The 24,133-nt window shown below is 44.4% G+C and overlaps 1 protein-coding gene across 1 annotated transcript in view; it reads left to right on the top strand.

The window, feature by feature from the left end:
* Positions 1-9,483, top strand: part of LOC125451604 (HERV-H LTR-associating protein 1) — a 70,948-nt gene extending 61,465 nt beyond the window's left edge. The window contains exon 13 of the mRNA XM_048528903.2: positions 9,378-9,483. Coding sequence (XP_048384860.2) covers positions 9,378-9,483 — 106 coding nt within the window. The remainder of the gene's footprint in view (positions 1-9,377) is intronic.
* The last annotated feature ends 14,650 nt before the right edge of the window (positions 9,484-24,133 follow it).

Consider the following 24,133-nt stretch of genomic DNA (forward strand, 5'->3'; position numbering starts at 1 on the left):
ATTGTATCTTGTCTGGGGCAGAGCTAATGTATTATATTATCTTTTTTTTGTCCATTGTTTTCACTTTGAATTTCATGTCATTTCTTTTTAGGTTGAGAAGGTCTATTTATTCCATCAAATCTTTCACTGCACACAATCTCAAGGAAGATAGCTTTTTTAAAAAAATGTCATGGGAATTTACAACATTACTGCACTAAATATAGGGGGCAGCATTTCCCCTTCCCTGGGGTGCTGAAAATAATGGTGAGCGTGATGAGTTAATCAGATGGAAGTTCAAAAATCAGGTTCACACCTTCAAGTGAAGCTGTTGCAATTAAGTTCTTTGTCCTTAAACTGCAAGATCGTTTTATCCATCAGGCTGTATGAAGCTTATACGCGTGAATTTCCAACTCATCAGTTACCTAACTTTTTAGAATTAACTTCCCTTGCCCAATTCAACCTCTATCCAATTGAAATACTGCAGACTTCAAAAACTCAACTGCTTAAATAAAGCATGTGACAATAATAAATCAAATCAAAATCAATATCAGTGCCCATCGAGTTGCATCCTCTGCTTCCCATTTGGCTGAATTCACAGCTATTGTCGCAATGTTCCTTCTCTACACTTTAGAAGGAACTGTACCAATTGCAATAGGCGACTCATGTTGGCCAAGGCACGATGACTCCCCGGACTATTGCACAGTCCAACTGAACAATGACAGCACCAGGTTTAGATTCTCAAGTGGCACATCTGTGGGCAGTCAGTCAGAAGTTCAAAGATTGTACTTTAACGTAGAAGGAAAGACAGGCAGCTTATGTCTGTAGCCAACGGTGAGCTGTAAATGTGGAAATGGGAGGCATGGTGTTGGGTGTCACAGTGCCTTGTTAAACTTGGTGGTGGTGCATACATCGGCAGTTTACATGCAATCACAGGACAGAGGCTTACAAAGCATGGCAATATGTAAAATGTTGATGAGAGGCATGGTATCAGAGCAACAGTAAACTCCAGTTAGTCAGTGGGGAAAGGGGTTTAGTCAAGGACAGTCAGGTATAGCTCCAATTTAAGTCAAGTCTGTGACATTACAGTCTGGGGATTGGGCCCTAATCAGTCCTGGAAGTTAAACAAAATCAGCCTGGCCCTTCAATTCGTTGCTCAGCAAACTTGCCAATTTAGTCAGCGGGATGGGCTACAATCAGTCAAGGGGGTGACTCACATATAACCTGGGGTTTTATTGGTCATCCATGGCATTGTAAAGGCTGTAGCCAGCTCAAGACTGGCAATTGACCTCATTGTATTCAGTGGATTAGCAAATGGCCACTACAATCAAGGGTAACTGTGGATAGAAGCATGGAACTTGTTAGGTTATTGGAGGGTACTACATAGTCTTAAAGTGGGCTAGAAAGCAAATCCTGGTCACTCTGGCCTCGCTATGGAGAAGGTACAGAGCCTGCAACAGCACTGGGTCTTTGATAGTCACTGGCTCACAGGTAAAGCAGGCACATTCATGGCCATGTACTTGGGCTGAAACAAAACAGGAGAGGTGAAGAGACCTCAGGAGAACAGAAGGCATGACACAATAGAGAGCAGAACAATGCAGGGTAAGTCAGTGTTCACAGACAAAGCCACAATAGGAGGGAAATTACTGTAATCATAGAAAGGATTTGATCACCGGATATTTAGAAAATAATTGTCTGACTGTGTTTAATAAAGCCAATAATGGAAAAACAGTAGATGTTGTGTATTTGGATTTTCATAAAGCCTTAATTGAAAAATCTACACAGGACCTTACTAAACAAAATTAAAGCATGTATTTGGGGTATTATATTTGGATGAATTGAAGATTGCTTGGCAGGCAGAATAAATAGGTCATTCATAGGTTGCTACTCTGTGACCAGTCAGGCATTCCAGCTGCTCACCATCTGATTTGGCTGTAAGGGGCAATTTTAATATTTCCAAGTTTAAAGTTGATACAAAATTTGATGGAAATATGAGCTGTGTGAAGGATTCGAGACACTTCAAGGTGCATTTAGACAGGCTGGATGTGGGGGTAAGAGCATACAGATAGAATATAATGTGGATAAATAGGAGATTACCCACGTTGCTAGGAGAAATGAATTTGCAGAGTTCTTCTTAAATGGTGAGAGATTAGAAAGGGTTGATGCCCAAAGGGACCTATATGTACACATTTATAGTCACTGAAATATGTAGTTAGCACTAGAGCCTTTAGCACAAGATGGTTTGAGTACGGGAGAAAATAAGTCTTGCTTCAATTTTATAGAACACTGGTGAGAGTGCATACAAACCTGAACATTTTGCCTAAGGAAGAATTGACTTGCCTGGAGTAAAAGCAGCAGATATTCATCAGACTGATTCTTGGGCCGGTGGGACTGTCCATTGAGGTGGCCTTGTGGTGACTGGGCCTGTAATCTCTAGAATCTAGAAGAATGAGAAGCAATTCCACAGAAACTTAGAAAATTATTAAAATGATTGATAAAGTAGATGCAGAAAGGATTTTTTTTCTGGCTACAGGGTCTAAAGCCAGGAGACAAAGTCTGAGAATGAAGCCTTTTAGGGCTGAGATGAAGAGGACCTTCTTCACATAGAGAGTGATGAACCTTTGGAAATCTCTCCTTAGAGGGCTGTGGAACCTGTGTCATTAACTAAGATCAAGACAGTGATTGATGAAAATCTGGTTAACAATTATACCAAATATGATAGAAAATATGATTTCTATACATACAAATATATATATATATTTCAATTCTTTTTGAGTCCACATTTTTAAATTTTGAACTAGTGACAAATGGGTTTTTATGTGCCTGAAGGTTTTTAACAATTAACTTGCAAGTATTTCTGTAGCCATGGTGTTTTCTTTAAAAAATATAGACTGGGGGAAATGTTTTGGAGGCTAATGAGAATTTGTTTTCATTTGGAGAAACTGTGAGTGAACAAAGTAAAAACAATACAAAAAACTGTTCTGAGGAAGGGTCACCTGACCTGAATCATTAACTCTGATTTTTTCTTCACAGAAGCTACCAGACCTACTGAACTTTTCCAGCAACTTCTGTTTTTGTTCCTGATTTATAGCACCTGCAGTTCTTCTGGTTCTTACAAAACAAAAACAATGTAGTGCCTGATGTTTTCAGGTAGAAGATTCTAGAATTTTGGTGGAACTAGAGGAAACAACCATAGCTTAGAAAAAGAAAGGAAGTTTTAAAGTTTTATTTTGGAATTCTCCAGGAGTTAAGCTGTAGCTAGGTGTGCATAACAGTTGTTCCTAAGGAATGAGAAGATAGCTTAGAATTGGCATAAATAAGTTATGTCAGTGTAAGGAGTTTAGTTTGAAGGTTCCAGACCAGACATACTTGATTTAAATCCTGGGAAGCTGCATAAGCCTCAGTTCAGTTATAGAACAAATTCTGGAAGAGGCTCCAACAAATAGGATATGAAAAGGAGGAATAAGTAACCGTTTTTAAATGGGGGTGGAGCTCAGGGCTGGAAAGTGAGGTAACTTAACTCTGAAATTATAGAAATCAGGAATACATAACGTTAATCATCTGCCTTCATTTCTCACTTCAGCAAAATTTCAATATTTCTTAGACTATCTAATTCTGAGCTACTGTCATGAAGGAGATATTCTGAGCACTTTGTGGTCTGATTACCATATTGTGATCTCCGAGGTCAAAAACAGTCAAAGGAGCAAGACACATTCATTCAATAGCTCATCTTCAGCATTGGCCAATTCACCGAACTCTTGGTATGCAAGCCTTCTCATTGCAGTTAGAGGCCTGGCAGCTCATGCCACCCAAGCTGCATGGGCACTTTCTTGGTTCATTTTACATGAGATCAGGATAACTAATGTGCAAAGGAAGGGGCACTGCAGGCTTGAAGGGAATCTGCAGTAGTACATTTTACAATTTACATGAATGGCCTTGTTGAGGACATCAAAAACATGGTGGCTAAATTTGCAGATTGCACCCAGATAGATTGGAAGGCATGTTGTGAAGCTGATGGCAATAGCGGTGGCAGTGATGTCTACTTGGGCAGCCTTGGCAGAGGGTTATTGTAGACAGGTAGCGATCGGAATTGTGTTAGTTCCAAATCTATTTACGCTGCTCCTGCTAATGACTATAGTTGCAAAGTAGACCTTGCGATCACATCAGTTGGACAATCCCATATGATTGCACTAAGCCTATATAGCACAGCCTTCCCCCATGGAGAACAAAGAAAGCTTATGATCCAGGTCCTGAATGCTTGGCTAGATAAAGATTTGAAGAGCTTAGTATAACATTCCATACAGCAAAACACCACTGTATCCAGTTGGGCTGTACCAGAGTCAGAGGTTTAATCCTAATCCCCCAGAAGATAGTTGATGAACTTTAATCTCTGGAATTGTCTCTACTACCCGTGCTACTCCACTCGCTGTAGAGGTTTATGCTTTTAATCATTTGATACTTCCATGTTTTGATGATTGAAAACACAGTGTCACATGCAAAAGGAAAGTTCCTCATTGGCCAAGGATTATAAAGAGCCTTTTTGGGTGATCATTGTCATCGGATTGTTATGTTAATATAATAAAATGTTAAAAAGTTAAAATGATATAATATAGATGAAAAGACATTTAAACAGGTTAAATCTGTGTGCAAAGATCTGGTAAATGTAGTATAATGTGAAGTAAAACCAAAAAATGAATTACTGGAGAGACTTTGAAGGTCTGGCAGCATCTGTGACCCTGAAGAATGGGCCAGACCTACTGAGTGTCTCCAGCAATTTCTGCTTTTGTTTCAGATTTCCAGCAACTGCACTCCTTCAGTTTTTTGTATGATGTGCAGTGGCTTACTTTGGCAAGAAGAATGAAAAGAGCAAGAGTATTGCTTATATGGACAACGACTGCAGAATTCTAAGTTGCAGTGGAATTTAGGTGCTTGAGTGCATGATCTGCATGTACAGCAAGTGATTAAGAAGGCTAACAGGATGCTCTGCTTTATGACAAGAGAAATTAAATATAAAAGTATATTATGCTTTAAAAAGTCAGATGTTATGCTTCAGTTATAAAGGGTCAGAAATCACATGACACCAGATTATAGTCCGACTGATTTATTTAAAAACACGAGCTTTCGGAGTGTAGCCCCTTTGTCAGGTGAAGTGAGAAAGGAGAACACAGAACACAGAATTTATAAATAAAAAATCAAAGGGTCACTGTAAACAAACCTGAGGTGCTATTAAATATTTAATCGGTTAGAAGGATTTAATTGATTAATATGTAAATGTAAATCCCCGAATTTCGTTCAAATCACTGCTCTGAGAGAACTAAAAGTTTTATCATTGTAAAGAAGAGGTGACATTTTAGGCCAGACAATGCATGTTTGATGTAAGGCCATGTTTGTGTTTTGGTTTGGAGTCAGACTGATTTTACCTACAATGTAGGAATTTATAAAATGTCACTTGACTAACTGTCTTTTTGGAAAAAAATAAAATGTACCTGCAAATATAAATTCACCCCATAGATTGTGTGTGTGTGTGTGTGTGTGTGTGTGTGTGTGTGTGAGATAATTTGTTGCTGCCGAGTGAGAAGACGGTCTCACAGTGTAGTAGGTGCATCAACAATGTAACAAGATGCTTCAGTATTAAGATAGGCCTCAATGGACCCCCTACCCAATTCCCACACAAATCTTGCTTTAGCCCACATTGCCCAGATCCCTACAAGATTCTATCCAATGTTCTGAGCATTATTAGCATTAATTGCTTCCAAGTTACAATTGAGGAACTTATGTAGCATGACCCAGAGTTCTGTCTAATCAGCGCAACAGATCTCCTTCTCACCTTGCATCTACTGCAAATTGAGGCCATTGAAAATTTTACATAGTAACTTGCACAAAGCATTGCTCACACCTCACTCCTGTGCTCACTAACCTACCTACTGTTCCCAGCCTGTTCATAGCTGATTTTAAAGTTCAGATTCTATTTAACATTCCTTCTTGATTTTGCCTCTCCCTGAATGTTGCCTCCTCCATCCTTATGACATTTCAAGATCTATGTGCTCTTCCTATTTGGCCTCTTATGCAGATCTAATTTATGTTTCTCAACCATTGGCCATGTGCCTTCAGAAGCTTAATCCATAGGCTCAGGAATTTCCTCCCTAACCCCTTTGCCCATTTATTTTTCATCACTTGCACTGATATCTCCTCATGTGCCTCGGTGCCAGTATTTGTTAGACAATGATACCATGAGTACCTTTGGGCATTTGCTATATAAATACAACTAACTGTACAAGAGGAGGGCTTGGAAGGCAAAAGTGAAAATCCAGAAAGCCCATCCGCAGAATACCCAGCAGATAGCTTGGATAGGACTCAAACTTTTGCAGGCCCGTCTGCACTTAAGTTGTCCAGAAAAGACATGGACACAATTTCCTTAAGTTAACTGAGAACTCCCCCTGTTATAGGTGGAAAATCAGCCCACGTTCCATTTCCCCTCCACCGAACCACAATGTTTCTTCCGGGGTATTCCAGACTATTAACCTTGGGTTATAATAATAAATATGATTTAATTGTTTATATATTGACCGCTAAGTCTTAAAGGTTTAACTAGATTAGGAGATTTACTTGGAATGATTGGATTTTGTCATTTTTGTCGGATAAAGTGTTTTTCCTACAAAAGGTTAAATGTGTGTCACCACTGTTAAATGTCACTAATTTTAACTGAATGTCCAGGTATTGCACTGAGTACTACTCCTGGTACCTGACACAAAAAGCTGACCTCTGCCAGATCACAAAGCGTTTTTCTCTGTTGAAATGTAAGTATGATGATATTTGCTGCGTGTTTATGACAATGGTGGTGGAGGAAGGTGGCTTTCAAAACTAGAGAAATAAATAATGAGAGCAATAGATGAAAGTGGGATTTGGGACAATTGTTAGATCAGGGATGTAAATAGTGAAAACCTTGTACATCAATAATGGAATAAAGGATGAAAGTTGCGCCAAAGAATCAGTGAATTAAAGAGTGTATGTGGGGAAGTAGGGTAGGCTAGACCATCAATGAGATACACAGATGAGGATAGAAATATGGAAACATCAGTGTTTTGCAGGATTGAAACTCAAAATAGGTCATAACGAGAAACTTTTCCACCTCATTTTGTTTTGTGCTTAATGTACCTGATATGGAATCACCATTTTCAAGTTATAATTGTGGAAGATTTTGATGTTCGTTAAGTAAAAATCTTCTGTTGGATTACAAATTTAAAACCACAAAGCTTTTAATTACTTTCTGTTTACTGCAGCTTTGAGGAACAAATGTCTATCAAAGATCTGCAAATCAAACCAGCCATGATAGGTCAAAAAGAGGGCAGGATTCTCACTGGACTATCAGTTGTACTGGAATAATCTGAATGTCTTTTATATGTATTTATATCTATCAGCAAGAAATTGTTTCAAGTGAAATTGGACAAGAAGAATTTAGCAGTAGAGGTGTAGATATTATGAACTATTGTTATCAATTAATGGTAATCAAAATATTCTGACAATATATAAAATACTAATCACTCCATTATAATGTTTAGTAAAAAATTTTGACTCAAATTTATTAAACAACCAGGGGCAGAACTTACACAATTAAAGATAAGGCCTTGGGTAGTGGTGTAGAGCAGAGGGACCTAGGGGTTCAAGTACATAATTCTTTGAAGTTTGCATACATATAAACAGGGTGGTTAAGAAAGTGTAGAGCTGGATGAACAAGCAGGCCAAGCAGCATCATGCTGCTTGGCCTGCTGTGTTCATCCAGCTTTAGACTTTGTTATCTCGGATTCTCCAGCATCTGCAGTTCCCATTATACCTGTGGTTAAGAAAGTGTTTGGCATGCTTCATTGCTCAGTCTTTTGAGTATAGGAGGTGGGAAGTCATGTTGATGTTGTACAGAACATTGGTGAGGCCTCTTCTGTAATACTTTGTGCAGTTCTGTTTGCTTTGTTACAGGAAGGGTATTATTAAGCTGGAGAGGGTGCAGAAGAGATTTACCAGGATGTAATCAGGTATGGAAGGTTTGAGTTATAAAGAAAGGCTGGAAAGGCTGGGGCCTTTCTTGGTGGAACATAGGAGGTTGAGGGATGACCTTATAGATATTTATAAAATTATGATGGGTGTAGATAGGGTTAATGGTAAGTGTCTTTTCCCTGAGATAGGGGATTTCAAGACTAGGGTTCATATTTTAAAGGTGACAGGACAGAAATTTATAAACACATGAGGGGCAAATTATTTACACAGAGGGCGGTTCATGTGTGGAATCAACTTCCTGAGGATGTGGGTGCAGTTACAATGTTTAAAAGGCAGTTAGAAAAGTAAATTAATAGGAAAGGTTTGGAGGGATATGGGCCAGGAGCAGGCAGGTGGGTCTAGTTTAGTTTGGGATTATGTTTGGCATGGACTGGTTGGATCGAAGGATCTGTTACTGTGCTGTATGACTCTGACTTTAAGTAAATTGGGGCATTATTTGTTGTCAGAATAATTAAGCAGCGAATTTTTCTGGTCATTAGTCTGCAAATGGAACAAGATGCCAGACAAGCGGCAGTTGAAGTCCTTGCTGTCCAAATTGTGCCAAATGGCTTCAAAACATGACATTTTATTTGCTTCACCCTCCCCACACTTTGCTGTTTCTGCCTGTTTAGATATGAATTAAACTCATCATAGAATGCCATATCTTTTGCTATTCAATATAATATATGTCCCACAGCATAATATGTTTGAATCACTCAGAGTTAACTTCTCTAGTGATATAATCTAACTGGTACAAATGTAGAGATTCAATCTTTCCCGTTTAAAATATTGTTGAAGATCTACAATTTCTAAATTGAAGATGAAAGTTTTTTTCTTTTTATTTGTGTCTCTTCTTGCTGTGTCTCTCAATGCCATCTTTCTCTCACTCTGTGCCTGATTTGACATTGAATTCGCCAATTCTAAAGTAGATTACCTTCTCAAATCTTAAGCTGTTAATTTTATAATTAATCAGCTTGACTGGTTAGAGAGATAAGCAGTTGCTTGCGCTTTATATTTATATCACAGGGCCCAGCCTCCCTCACTGTGACATTATCAGTTTGCACGTTTAGCAGTTAGCATATAGAAGCCTAAATGTGAGGAGCAAATCTAATTAATGGCATGCACTGTTCAGTGGCCTACCACAGTAAGTAATAACTCATTGTTAAAATTTTAAACTCAGAATTATTCAGCTTTGTTTCATATAAGGATTTACCATTTCCTTCCATAATGGTTTCAGTTTGCCACACCCTGATCATCGCTATAAGAAGCACAGGCGAGCTGGTCCATAAACTTAAATCTGCTCAGCTGGTAGTGTATAGCAAAAAGACGTAGATGTGAATCTCTCTTTAATATGTTGTTACCTGTTGCAATAGGAGAGGTGGCACAAGTTCCTTACAAAATGCAGATGATAGGAGCGCAGCTGAAACTGCAGATACAGTGGAATGTAAAGAATTAAACCTGCCACCTGACACTATGTGAACAGCTTTCTCAGAGCCATGTTGATTTATGAACCTCTGCTAACTGTGCAACTGCCATGAGCTGCCTCCTTCATATCATTTATTGCTGACGTCAATGTGTCCATACACCTGAAAGGAAGTAAAGAACAGCAATTTTTAAAAATATTTTTCCAATCTTTATTAATAATACATGTGCTCATAATTAATAGTTAAAAGGTGGCATGAATAATTTGTCCCATTTTATTTTCCAGCCACAATAGGATGCAATATAGTGTACAGTAAGACCAAGCCATAAATGCCAATGTTAAAGGTATATTGTAGGAGACAAATGAGCTTGTTTTTAAGATCTTCACTTCACATTCACTGCAGTTCATAATTAGTCTTTTAAGAAAAAAACCTGTAAAGCAAAAATAAAGAATTGGAAAAAAATTGCAATCTTACTTAAATGAATAATCTTTGACCATTATTCCAGTTACTAGTGGTGTACTGCAAGGGTCGGTGTTGGGTCCACTGCTGTTTGTCATTTTTATAAATGACCTGGATGAGGGCGTAGAAGGATGGGTTAGTAAATTTGCAGACAACACTAAGGTCGGTGGAGTTGTGGATAGTGACGAAGGATGCTGTAGGTTGCAGAGAGACATAGATAAGCTGCAGAGCTGGGCTGAGAGGTGGCAAATGGAGTTTAATGGAGACAAGTGTGAGGTGATGCACTTTGGTAGGAGTAACCGGAAGGCAAAGTACTGGGCTAATGGTAAGATTCTTAGCAGTGTAGATGAGCAGAGAGATCTCGGTGTCCATGGACACAGATCCTTGAAAGTTGCCACCCAGGTTGACAGGGCTGTTAAGAAGACGTACAGTGTTCTAGCTTTTATTAATAGAGGGATCGAGTTCCGGAACCAAGACGTTATGCTACAGCTGTACAAAACTGTGGTGCGGCTGCACTTGGAGTATTGCGTACAGTTCTGGTCACCGCATTATAAGAAGGATGTGGAAGCTTTGGAAAGGGTGCAGAGGAGATTTATTAGGATGTTGCCTGGTATGGAGGGAAGGTCTAACGAGGAAAGGCTGAGGGACTTGAGGCTGTTTTCATTAGAGAGAAGAAGGTTGAGAGGTGATTTAATTGAAACATATAAAATAATCAGAGGGTTAGATAGGGTGGATAGGGAGAGCCTTCTTCCTAGGATGGTGACGGCGAGCACGAGGGGACATAGCTTTAAATTGAGGGGTGAAAGATATAGGACAGATGTCAGAGGTACTTTCTTTACACAGAGAGTAGTAAGGGAATGGAACACTTTGCCTGCAACGGTTGTAGATTTGCCAACTTTAGGTACATTTAAGTCGTCATTGGATGAGCATATGGACATACACAGAATAGTGTAGGTTAGATGGGCTTCAGATCGGTGTGACAGGTCGGCACAACATCGAGGGCCGAAGGGCCTGTACTGTGCTGTAATGTTCTATGTTCTGAGTTCTATATCTTCATTTACAATTTGTGAGGGAACAAAAATTCAAACAAATTATGAATTAATCATAACAACAAAATCTTGATGCCAATGAATCTGTGATCACTCTGTCTGAGAATGCAATCGCACATAAAAGGGAACAAGTCAGCTGTCAATAAGAATTTTCAGAGGTGCTAGCACGATTGAGAAAATACGTTAGCTCAGCCTCCAGTTTCATGTTAAGACATTCAGCAACTGCCTCATTCTAATTACAGAGATGTTATTACTTGCTTTGCTATCCATTTCGTACCCTGTCTAGCCTGTGTTCAGACTTCTGATATAAGTTTTAAAATATGCTTTAAATGGGGCTGTTGTGTGAAGCCACCATTTCAACAAATTATTGATGATGTTTATAGAATGTTTCACACAAGTAATAACAAGTTCATGTCAATAAATACAGATATAATATAAGATAATAAAGTGTGAAGCTGGATGAACACAGCAGGCCAAGCAGCATCTCAGGAGCACAAAAGATGAGGTTTCGGGACGAGACCCTTCGTCAGAGAGGGGGATGGGGAGAGGGTTCTGGAATAAATAGGGAGAGAGGGGGAGGCGGACTGAAGATAGAGAGAAAAGAAGATAGGTGGAGAGGAGAGTATAAGTGGGGAGGTAGGGAGGGGATAGGTCAGTCCAGGGAAGACGGACAGGTCAAGGAGGTGGGATGAGGTTAGTAGGTAGGAAATGGAGGTGCGGCTTGGGGTGGGAGGAAGGGATGGGTGAGAGGAAGAACAGGTTAGGGAGGCAGAGACAGGCTGGGATGGTTTTGGGATGCAGTGGGGGAGGGGAAGAGCTGGGCTGGTTGTGTGATGCAGTGGGGGGAGGGGACGAACTGGGCTGCTTTTGGGATGCAGAGGGGGAAGGGGAGATTTTGAAACTGGTGAAGTCCACATTGATACCATTGGGCTGCAGGGTTCCCAAGCGGAATATGAGTTGCTGTTCCTGCAACCTTCGGGTGGCATCATTGTATCACTGCAGGAGGCCCATGATGGACATGCCATCTAAAGAATGGGAGGGGTAGTTGAAATGGTTTGCGACTGGGAGGTGCAGTTGTTTATTGCCAACCGAGCGGAGGTGTTCTGCAAAGCGGCCCCCAAGCCTCCGCTTGGTTTCCCCAATGTAGAGGAAGCCACACCGGGTACAATGGATACAGTATACCACATTGGCAGATGTGCAGGTGAACCTCTGCCTAATATGGAAAGTCATCTTGGGGCCTGGGATAGGGGTGTGGGAGGAGGTGTGGGGGTAAGTGTAGAACTTCCTGCGGTTGCAGGGGAAGGTGCGGGGTGTGGTGGAGTTGGAGGGCAGTGTGGAGCGAACAAGGGAGTCACGGAGAGAGTGGTCTCTCCGGAAAGCAGACAAGGGTGGGGATGGAAAAATGTCTTGGGTGGTGGGGTCGGATTGTAGATGGCGGAAGTGTCGGAGGATGATGCGTTGTATCCAGAAGTTGGTGGGGTGGTGTGTGAGAACGAGCGGGATCCTCATTGGGCGGTTGTGGCCTGGGCGGGGTGTGAGGGATGTGTTGCGGGAAATGCGGGAGATGCGGTCAAAAGGGCGTTCTCGACCACTGTGGGCAGAATGTTGCGGTCCTTGAAGAACTTGGACATCTAGGATGTGCGGGAGTGGAATACCTCATCGTGGGGGCGGAGGCGGAGGAATTGGGAACAGGGGATGGAAATTTTGCAGGCGGGTGGGTGGGAGGAGATGTATTCTAGGTAGCTGTGGGAGTCAGTGGGCTTGAAATGGACATCAGTTTCTAACTGGTTGCCTGAGATGGAGACTGAGAGGTCCAGGAAGGTGAGGGATGTGTTGGAGTTGGCCCAGGTGAAATTGAGGTTGGGGTGGAAGGTGTTAGTGAAGTGGATGAACAGTTCGAGCTCCTCTGGGGAGCAAGAGGCGGCGCCGATACAGTCATCAATGTAACGGAGGAAGAGGTGGGGTTTGGGGCCTGTGTAGGTGCGGAAGAGGGACTGTTCCACGTAACCTACAAAGAGGCAGGCATAGCTGGGGCCCATGCGGGTGCCCATGGCCACTCGCTTTGTCTGTAGGAAGTGGGAGGAAGTGAAAGAGAAGTTGTTGAGGGTAAGGACGAGTTCGGCTAGGCGGATGATTGTGTCGGTGGAGGGGAACTGGTTGGGCCTGCGGGACAGGAAGAAGCGGAAGGCCTTGAGGCCATCTGCACGCGGAATACAGGTGTATAGGGACTGGATGTCCATGGTGAAAATGAGGTGTTGGGGTCCAGGGAATTGGAAGTTCTGGAGGAGGTGGAGGGCGTGGGTGGTGTCACGGATGTAGGTAGGGAGTTCCTGGGCCAAAGGGAAGAAAATGGAGTCCAGATAGGTTCATCCATCTTCACACTTTATTATCTTGGATTCTCCAGCATCTGCAGTTCCCATTATCTTTGATACAATTTTAACCTCACTGTGAAGCCTCTTCCAGGGATGCCTGACCTGAAGAAGTTGCCCTCCCTCTCCGGACCAACCTCATGGAATCTCTCTCCCACTGCAACTCTCTTGTAATCTCTTCAGCCTTGAAACTGCTCGACCATGTCCTGAAGCAAACCAGGTACCACAGTCACATCACCTTCCTCAGCACCTGCCTATAGAACCGGATCACCCCCATTGGACTACAGTTTACATTCTAGCCTTCCCAATTTTGCCCCAACCGTGACCACCTCTACACCCAGAAAATTCAGACCCTTCAGAAGTGTTTCTCCCTGCGAGTCCTGAAACAGACACTCACGGCCATGCGCCGGCACCTCCAGACACTGCAGTCTGGCCTGCCCCAGCTCAGAGCCTCCATCTCCCAGACCTGCAAAGGACCTCTCCTGTATTTTATCCTCCGCAGGATCCACAGACTGAACACCCAGTTCTACTCAGCTTTAATGGACACCAAAAATCATAAGTACAACCAACTCACTGGCCCCTGCCACCTACAAGAGGATTCCTGCACCTCCCAAACCTAGAGCCTGTCCCTGCCCCTCCCCCACCATGCACCCGCCGCCATTGACCATGAGGACACGGCCGGTGACCCCACCGATGACGTCACATCCGCCACCGCCAGGCACACCACTTCCGGAACCGCAAACGCAACTGCTGATGCAGTCACCGTCTCCACTTCCAGTTACAACACCACAAACACCACCCTCACTGCCGCTGTTGCCGCCCACCCTGCTCCTCCCACGGCCGATGGACCCTGCCCACGGCCGACAACCTCATCGCTCTGCCCACAACCTCCACAGCCAGCAACCCCAGAGGGGGCAGCCACACTGGGCCCTGCCGAATCTTCACCAACCCCTAAGACCTCCCACTGACTGAGGACGAACGGTCAGTCCTCAGCAAGGGGCTCACCTTTGTCCCCCTACGACCACAAATCAACGAATACCAGTCACGGTTGGACATAGAACAGTTTTTCCGCCACCTTCGCTTCCACGCTTACTTCTTTAACCGGGAGTCTAACCCTCCCTCCACTGACCCCTTCGCCGCTTCTAACACAAGTCCTCCTCTTGGACACCACCCCCAGGCCTCCTACCCTCCATCGACCTCTTCATCTCCAACTGCCATCGAGACATCAACCGCCTCAACCTCTCCACCCCTCTCACCCACTACAACCTCTCCCCTGCAGAATGGGCAGCCCTCCGCTCCCTCCACTCCAACCCCAACCTCACCATCAAACCCGCAGACAAGGGTGGCGCAGTGGTAGTATGACGCACTGACCTCTACATCGCCGAGGCCAAACGCCAACTCTCCGAAACCACCGCCTACCGCCCCCTTTATCATGACCCCACCCCCGAGCACCAAACCATCATCTCCAACACCATTCATGACCTCATCGCCTCAGGGGACCTCCCACCCACAGCCTCCAAACTTAATGTTCTCCAACCCCACACGGCCCATTTCTATCTCCTTCCCAAAATCCACAAACCTGCCTGCCCTGGTCGAACCATTGTCTCAGCCTGTTCCTGCCCCACTGAACTCATCTCCACCTATCTGGACTCCATTTTCTCCCCTTTGGTCCAGGAACTCCCTACCTACATCCGTGACACCACCCATGCCCTCCACTTCCTCCAGAACTTTCAATTCCCTAGACCCCAACACCTCATTATCACCATGGATGTCCAGTCCCTATACACCTGCATTCCGCATGCAGATGGCCTCAAGGCTCTCTGCTTCTTCCTGTCCCGCAGGCCCGACCAGTCCCCCTCCACCGACACCCTCATCCGCCTAGCCGAACTCGCCCTCACCCTCAACAACTTCTCTTTCGATTCCTCCCACTCCCTGCAGACAAAGGGGGTGGCCATGGGCACCCACATGGGCCCCAGCTATGCCTGCCTCTTTGTAGGTTACGTGGAACAGTCCCTCTTCCGCACCTACACAGGACCCAAACCCCACCTCGTCCTCCGTTACATTGATGACTGTATCGGCGCCGCCTCTTGCTCCCCGGAGGAGCTCGAACAGTTCATCCACTTCACTAACACCTTCCACCCCAACCTCAATTTCACCTGGGCCAACTCCAACACATCCCTCACCTTCCTGGACCTCTCAGTCTCCATCTCAGGCAACCAGTTAGAAACTGATGTCTATTTCAAGCCCACTGACTCCCACAGCTACCTAGAATACACCTCCTACCACCCACCCGCCTGCAAAATTTCCATCCCCTGTTCCCAATTCCTCCGCCTCCGCCGCATCTGCTCCCACGATGAGGCTTTCCACTCCCGCACATCACAGATGTCCAAGTTCTACAAGGACCACAACATTCCCCCCACAGTGGTCGAGAACGCCCTTGACCGCGTCTCCCGCATTTCCCGCAACACATCCCTCACACCCCGCCCCCGCCACAACCGCCCAAAGAGGATCCCGCTCATTCTCACACACCACCCCACGAACCTCCGGATACAACGCATCATCCTCCGACACTTCCTCCATTTACAATCCGACCCCACCACCCAAGACATTTTTCCATTCCCACCCTTGTCTGCTTTCCGGAGAGACCACTCTCTCCGTGACTCCCATGTTCGCTCCACACTGCCCTCCAACCCCACCACAATCGGCATATTCCCCTGCAACCGCAGGAAGTGCTACACTTGCCCCCACACCTCCTCCCTCACCCCTATCCCAGGCCCCAAGATGACTTTCCATATTAAGCAGAGGTTCACCTGCACATCTGCCAATGTGGTATACTGTATCCATTGTACCCGGTGTGGCTTCCTCTACATTGGGGAAACCAAGCGGAGGCTTGGGGCCCACTTTGCAGAACACCTCCTCTCGGTTCGCAATAAACAACTGCACCTCCCAGTAGCGAACCATTTCAACTCCCCCTCCCATTCTTTCGATGACATGTCCATCATGGGCCTCCTGCAGTGCCACAATGATGCCACCTGAAGGTTGCAAGAACAGCAACTCATATTCTGCTTGAGAACCCTGCAGCCCAATGGTATTAATGTGGACTTCACCAGCTTCAAAATCTCCCCTTCCCCCACCGCATCCCAAAACCAGCCCAGTTCGTTCCCTCCCCCCTCTGCTTCACACAACCAGCCCAGCTCTTCCCCTCCCCCCACTGCATCCCAAAACCATCCCAGCCTGTCTCTGCCTCCCTAACCTGCTCTTCCTCTCACCCATCCCTTCCTCCCACCCCAAGCCACACCTCCATTTCCTACCTACTAACCTCATCCCACCTCCTTGACCTGTCCGTCTTCCACGGACTGACCTATCCCCTCCCTACCTCCCCACCTATACTCTCCTCTCCACCTAACTTCTTTTCTCTCCATCTTCAGTCCGCCTCCCCCTCTCTCCCTATTTATTCCAGAACCCTCACCACATCCCCCTCTCTGATGAAGGGTCTCGTCCCGAAACCTCATCTTTTGTGCTCCTGAGATGCTGCTGGGCCTGCTGTGTTCATCCAGCTTCACACTTTATTATCTTGGATTCTCCAGCATCTGCAGTTCCCATTATCTCTAATACAGATATAATCATTGGTTTCTGTTTAAAATGAATGCTGATGAATGAATATGTCATTATGCTTGATATTAATGCAAATAAAAATGCTGCATTTTATCATTTCCAATTACACAGTAACAAAAAATAGTAGTTTTTTTTTGCTTTGGCAAAGCTGAACTAACATTGAGGGTTATTCATCTTGGAGTGAAGCACACTGATATTATTTTAGATTCTGAATAACTCTACTTATGCCAATTTGTATCCATGTATTTAGAAGCAGGAAGTCACTGAATAGCCGTCAGGGCTTGTGCTGTCACTAACTTTACCCACACTCCTCTGCAAGTGTCCTAAAAACAAGTCGGCAACAGAGATTTAGTTTTCTGTGAACAAAGTTGTAAGAGTGACCCCTGTAAAAGCAGATAGAGACTCGGACATTCCATGCAAACAATTGGCTATATTAATTTCTCCACATACAACATGGGGCTGTCAATTTGGACAAATGTAGTCACTTTAGGTTTGCTGGCCAAATGATCACCCTGGTATACCTCCTTCCATTTAGTAACATGATATATACTGAATGGATGTTTCTGAAGAACCATCCAGCATTACAGTTAAATTAGCCTCATCTAACTGGTTAGTCAAAAATAAAGTAAAATGCTGCAAATGTTTGAAATTGTGCAGGGAGGTGTGTTAGCCGTGGCAAATGCAGGGTTACATGGATAGAGGAGTGGGGTGGGTCTGGGTGGAATGCTATTTGAAGGTTTGGTGTGGGCTTGATGGGCCAATTGGTCTGTTTTCACACTGTCGGGATTTTAAGGAGCACAGAAAGGTCTGTGGTGATGATACCAGATCTGTTGTTCTTCTCCAGCACTCCCTGTGTTGGTAAGGTAGAATGGCTAGTTAACCAGTTGTAGTTCATGGTAACAGTAGGAGTGGAAGGGAAGCATGCTTTGCGGGATGCCACAACTTGCCGAGGCTTTGAGGCTCTCCTACATCTTTGACTGTACGTACTAAGGGTAAAGCACTTTAGGCTCGGCTCTTCCTCTTCAACAATGGTGGGTAGGTGGTGGGTGGGGCAAATAAACGGGTTTTTTGGCATTGGGAACCTACCCACCCATTTCTCACCACCTTAGAAACTAAATTCTTTGTAGGAAAGTAAACCCAATGAAAGACCTCATCTCACCAACAATTGGACATTCCCAGCAGGTGGATCACGTGGTAACCCTCTCTCGATGACTACGACAGAGTGAGCTGCCTTCCAGGAGGAGACCTGGACTGCATTCAGCGCATTCCGATGAAGGTTCTCCGCTATTGTTCCTGTCTTCATGAGCTGCTTCTGCCCATGTGTGATACAGACTCACCATATGCCAGCCCACTTAGTTCGGAGCCCAAGCCCTCTGGGTGATGTGTATCTAAAGTGGTGGAGGTTGCACAGGATTTATGTGACGGTGCATGCTCAGAGTGGTCCTCCTGTAATGCCCCTCAGGCCCCTCCCACATTTCTTCTGTGGCACCATCAAAGCACCTGTAGACAATGAGAGGCACGATTTAGACCTGAAAGTGGGTGCAAGAGGGTTCCACATTTGCCAGAGATCATGATATTTAATGTATTGGTGACATTGATACAACTTGAGGGACAGATAAATGGTAAATAGCAATATCATATCAAAGCATCGTACCAGACCTCCAGGCTGCCATCTCTCCATTGACAACTGGTTTTCTAGCTGTCACTCTGTCAAACTCCAGAACTTTTTCCCCTACTGAGCTCAGGGTGGCGATGGCTGCAAATGCACCCTCTCCTTGGAGTAGCGGCCTCTTCTCTTTTGCTGAGAAAAGTGAGTTAGGAGACTGAGGGGTTAAGCAAGAGTTGAGGACAGAGGGTAAATATTTGAGAATGGTAATTGTAAAGACTGAGTGAGGGTTCGTGTTGTCTGTTGAGATGGAAAATGTGGGGAAAATGCTGGAGTGAGAAGAATGTGTGTGGCAGCAAGATGTGCCAGTCAGAGCAGGGCTATACAGGAGAGTGGTAGGGAGTTCTGAGAGAATGGTAGCTGGCAGCTGAGAGTTTTACAACACTCACCATTTAACCCTTTCTGACAGTAAGTCTGATCCTGGGCCCCAGGAACTCCCTACTGACATACTCACCAGACTGACAGCACCCCCCACCCCGTGATGAATCCGTATACTGGGGAACAGCCTTCCCATGTCTTTGATCTATATTGTTGTCCTTTCCTCCTTCAAGTTAGATATTTTGTTTTCCCGCCATCGTACATGCTGTTCCATTGCTGCTTAAGCATGTCATTCCACCCGCCCTCCCTGATTGGTAGGAGAACACATCTGTAGGCTTGTATTAGTTTGCTCTGGAAAAGACCAATCTCGATATACACAAATCAGAGAGCCATGTTCTCCATTGGAATTGGTCCCATCATTCTGGAAGGGAATAAATTGAAAAGACTCAATCCATTGTTTCAATGCAGAGCATCCTACTTAATTATCATCTGTTAAAGTGGGCATCAATCCTTCAAGCCCAATTTCCAAATCATAGAATCATTTTGCAATTAAATCACAAAATGAGACCATTCAGCCTGCCATGTCCATGCCTGCTCTCTGCAAGAGCAACTCAGTTAGTTGTATATCCTGCCATATCCTTTTAATCATGCAATCAGTTTCCCTGAAGGCTCTTATCAAATTCCCTTTTGAGAACACTGCTCCAAGTTGCCTCCGCCACAGTCTCAACTAAAGTATTCACCACCCGCGCATCAAAGTTCACGAAGATGCTTCTCCATACTTAACTTCCCACATTCCCAAAAACACTTCAATCTCACAGCAAAATCCAACTCCCCCTCAGTGCAACAGCCAACCTTCACACCACCTCTACACACTCCCACAAATGCCAGTACAGGCAATTTTCAACTTTGCTGCCAAAGTGCTGATCTGACACAGTACATGACTGGAGGGATGAAAATCAGGTAGTTACTTAATTAGGGACAGACACGTTTTATCTTGGGACTACATCATTGAGTTGAGGCACAGGGCAGGGTAGTTCATGATATCAACACTAGAAGGAGTAACTGGTGACAGTTCTGTATTGTTGCTTATTACATATTTCAGACCTTTATACATAGTTATTAATTCTTTTACATTTCAAAGTTACCACAGATAAAATGGGAACAACTGAAAATCTTTTCTTCTCTGCTGTTAGCGATGTTTTTTAGTTTCATCATCACTCACCAATTCCTTTATAAAATGTATTTATTCTAGGTCTGTTTTTCCCTTCATCTGCCTTTTGTTACCAGCTTTGAGCACAACTGCAGTCATGCTCATTCATTGTAGATATTGCAGTTGAATATTGTTTCTTTTGAACTGGGAATTCTGGAGTTCTTTACTATTAACATAACAGAAGACATGCTGACCTTTCCAATCAAAAGCTATTTCACCATTAAACTTTAGCTTTTGCCCTGATTTATTTATCTCTGATGCAATTTCTGTCCCATTTTGCAAATAGAATTTTCAAAAGTACCTTCATTGAGGTCAAAGGGGTAATTTCTTGAATATTGTAGTGGTTGCTGGTAAGTGATAGTATTGTGTGGATTAGATACTGTATGGTATTGTTGTAGGAGCTGTGTCACTTTGGTGAGAATGTAGTACAAATAAAAGGTACCAGGAAAAAAGGAGCCTCGCCACTTTTTATTTGTACCTTGGATCATTCCAATTCAGTTATAAAGCAGCATTAATTCTGGAAGGAGTTGGCAACATTCTGACAACTGCACAAGGGGCTAAATATTAGGAGGACAACCCACATTAAAGAAATAAACAAATTAACATCTGCACACTCATCGTTGAGCCTGTCCATGCTCAATTTTAATTCAGGTTTCTAGGAAGGCTATTATTAAGCTGGAGAGGGTTCAGAAGAGATTTACCAAGATGTTGCCGGGTATGGAAAGTTTGCGTTATAAAGACCAGCTGGATAGGCTGGGACTTTTTTCACTGAGTGTGAGAGGTTACCTTGTAGAAGTTTGTAAAATCTTGAGGGGTATAGATAGCGTTAACAGTAGTTGTCTTTTCCCTAGAATGGGAGATTTCAAGGGAGGCAAGAGTGATTTAGAACAGACTTAAGGGGCAAATGTTTTACACAGAGCGTGGTTCACATGTAGAATGAACTTTCTGAGGAAGTGGTGGATTTGGGTATAATTATAACATTTAAAAGACAGCTGGATAAGTACATGAATAGGAAAGATTTGGAGGGACATGGGCCAGAAGCAGGCAGGTAGGACCAGTTTAGTTTGGAATCATGTTTGGCATGGATTGGTTGGACCGAAGGGTCTGTTTCCGTGCTGTATGACTCCATGACTATGTCCCCTTTTCAGCAGCATTTACTAAATAATGATCTGGAGTAGGAACACCAATCTAAACCACTGTGGGCAATGTAACTAACATCATTTAACCCAGCACAGAATGAAAACTGTATCTGGTAGCTGCTGAACTCTGTTTCATTCATGGTAGTGACTGTATCAACTAATCCATTTGGGGAGGACTTCATAAACACCAGTAATGAGAGATTTTCAGTTGTTCCCATTTTATCTATGGTAACTTTGAAATGTAAAAGAATTAATAACTATGTATAAAGGTCTGAAATATGTAATAAGCAACAATACAGAACTGTCACCAGCTACTCCTTCTAGTGTTGATATCATGTAGAGCTGGATGAACACAGCAGGCCAAGCACCAACATAGGAGCAGGAAAGCTGACGTTTTGGGCCAAGACCGTTCTTCAGAAATGGGGAGGGGAAGAGGTTTCTGAAACAAATAGGGAGAGAGGGGGATGCAGATAGAAGATGGAGAGAGGAGAAGATAGGTGGAGAGGAGACAGAGAGGTCAAAGAGGTGAGGGTGGAGCCAGTAAAGGTGAGTGTAGGTGGGGAGCTAGGGAGGAGATAGGTCAGACCAGGGAGGATGGACAGGTCAAGGGGACAGGATGAGCTAAATAGGTAGGAGATGGGGTGAGAGTTGACGTGGGAGGAAGGGGTAGGTGGGAGGAAGGACAGGTTAGGCAGGAGGGGACGAGCTGGGCTGGTTTTGAGATGCGATGGGGGAGGGGGGATTTTGAAGCTTGTGAAGTCCACATTGATACCATTGGGCAGCAGGGTTCCCAAGCGGAATATGAGTTGCTGTTCCTGCAACCTTCGGGTGGCATTGTTGTGGCACTGCAGGAGGCCCATGATGGACATGTCGTCCAAGGAGTGGGAGGGGGAGTTAAAATGGTTTGCTACTGGGAGGTGCAGTTGTTTATTGCGAACTGAGCGTAGGTGTTCTGCAAAGTGGGACCCAAGCCTCCGCTTTGTTTCCCCAATGTAGAGGAAGCCACAACGGGTACAGCGGATGTAGTATACCACATTAGCAGATGTGCAGGTGAACATCTGCTTTATGTGGAAAGACTTCTTATGGCCTGGGATGGGGGTGAGGGAGGAGGTGTGGGGGCAAGTGTAGCACTTCCTGCGATTGCAGGGGAAGGTGCCGGGTGTGGTGGGGTTGGAGGGCAGTGTGGAGCGAACAAGGGAGTCACGGGGAGAGTGGTCCCTCCGGAAAGCAGACAAGGGTGGGGAGGGAAAAAAATCTTTGGTGGTGGCTTCAGATTGCAGATGGTGGAAGTATCGGAGGATGATGCGATGGATCCGGAGGTTGGTGGGGTGGTACAATAGACAATAGATAATAGACAATAGGTGCTGGGGTAGGCCATTCGGCCCTTCGATCTAGCACCACCATTCATTATGATCATGGCTGATCATCTACAATCAGTATCCTGTTCCTGCCTTATCCGCATAACCCTTGATTCCACTATCTTTAAGAGCTGTATCCATCTCTTTCTCGAAAGTATCCAGACAGTTGGCCTCCACTTCCTTCTGGGGCAGAGCATTCCATATATCCACCACTCTCTGGGTGAAGAAGTTTTTCCTCAATCAGTTCTAAATGGCCTACCCCTTATTTTTAAACTGTGTCCTCTGACTCTGGACTCACCCATCAGTGGAAACATGCTTCCTGCCTCCAGAGTGTCCAATCCCTTAATAATCTTTTACACCTCAATCAGATCCCCTCTCATCCTTCTAAACTCAAGTGTATACAAGCTCAGTCGCTCCAATTTTTCAACATATGATAGTCCCACCATTCCGGGAATTGACCTTGTGAAACTACGCTGCACTCCCTCAATAGCAAGAATGTCCTTCCTCAAATTTGGACACCAAAACTGCACACAATACTCCAGGTGCGGTCTTACCAGGGTCCTGTACAGCTGCAGAAGGACCACTTTGCTCCTATTCTCAATTCCTCTTGTTATGAAGCTATTAGCTTTCTTCATCGCCTGCTGCATCTGCATACTTGCTTTCATTGACTGATGTACAAGACCGCCTCGATCTCATTGTACTTCCCCTTTACCTGACTTGACTCTATTGAGATAGTAATCTGCCTTCCTGTTCTTGCCACCAAAGTGGATAACCGCACATTCATCCACATTAAACTGCATCTGCCATGCATCCGTCCACTCACCTAACCTGTCCAAGTCACCCTGAATTCTCATAACATCCTCCTCACATTTCACACAGCCACCCGGCTTTGTGTCATCAGCAAATTTGCTAATATTACTTTTAATGCCTTTGTCTATATCATTAATATATATCGTAAACAGCTGCTGTCCCAGCACCGAACCTTGTGGTACCCCACTGGTCACTGCCTGCCTTTCCGAAAGGGACCCGTTTATCACTACTCTTTGCTTCATGAGGACTAGGGGGATTCTGTTTTGGTTGTTATTGCAGGGAGGGGGTGTGAGGGATGAGTTGCGGGAAATGCAGGAGACACGGTCGAGGACGATCTCAACCACTGAGGGGGGGTTTGTTGCGGTCATTGAAAAAACGAGGGCATCTGAGATATACAGGAGTGGAATGCCTCATCCTGGGAGCAGATGCAGCGGAGGCGAAGAAATTGGGAATAAGGGATGGAATCTTTGCAGGAAGGTGGGTGGGAGGAGGTGTATTCTAGGTAGCTGTGGGAGTCGGTCGGCTTGAAATGGATATTGGTTTCTCGGTGGTTTCCGGAGATGGAGACAATGAGAAGAGATGTGAGAGAGACTTAACTTCTGGTAGCCTTTTCATTGACTCTGTTGTATGATGAACGAATGTGTATTTGCATGATGCAAATCTATGACCTTATTTAAAGCTTGTTGCAAGCCTGCCTTGGAGACCTGAGATC

The sequence above is a fragment of the Stegostoma tigrinum genome, chromosome 5 (assembly GCF_030684315.1).
Source record: "Stegostoma tigrinum isolate sSteTig4 chromosome 5, sSteTig4.hap1, whole genome shotgun sequence".
NCBI classification, from domain to species: Eukaryota; Metazoa; Chordata; class Chondrichthyes; order Orectolobiformes; family Stegostomatidae; genus Stegostoma; species Stegostoma tigrinum.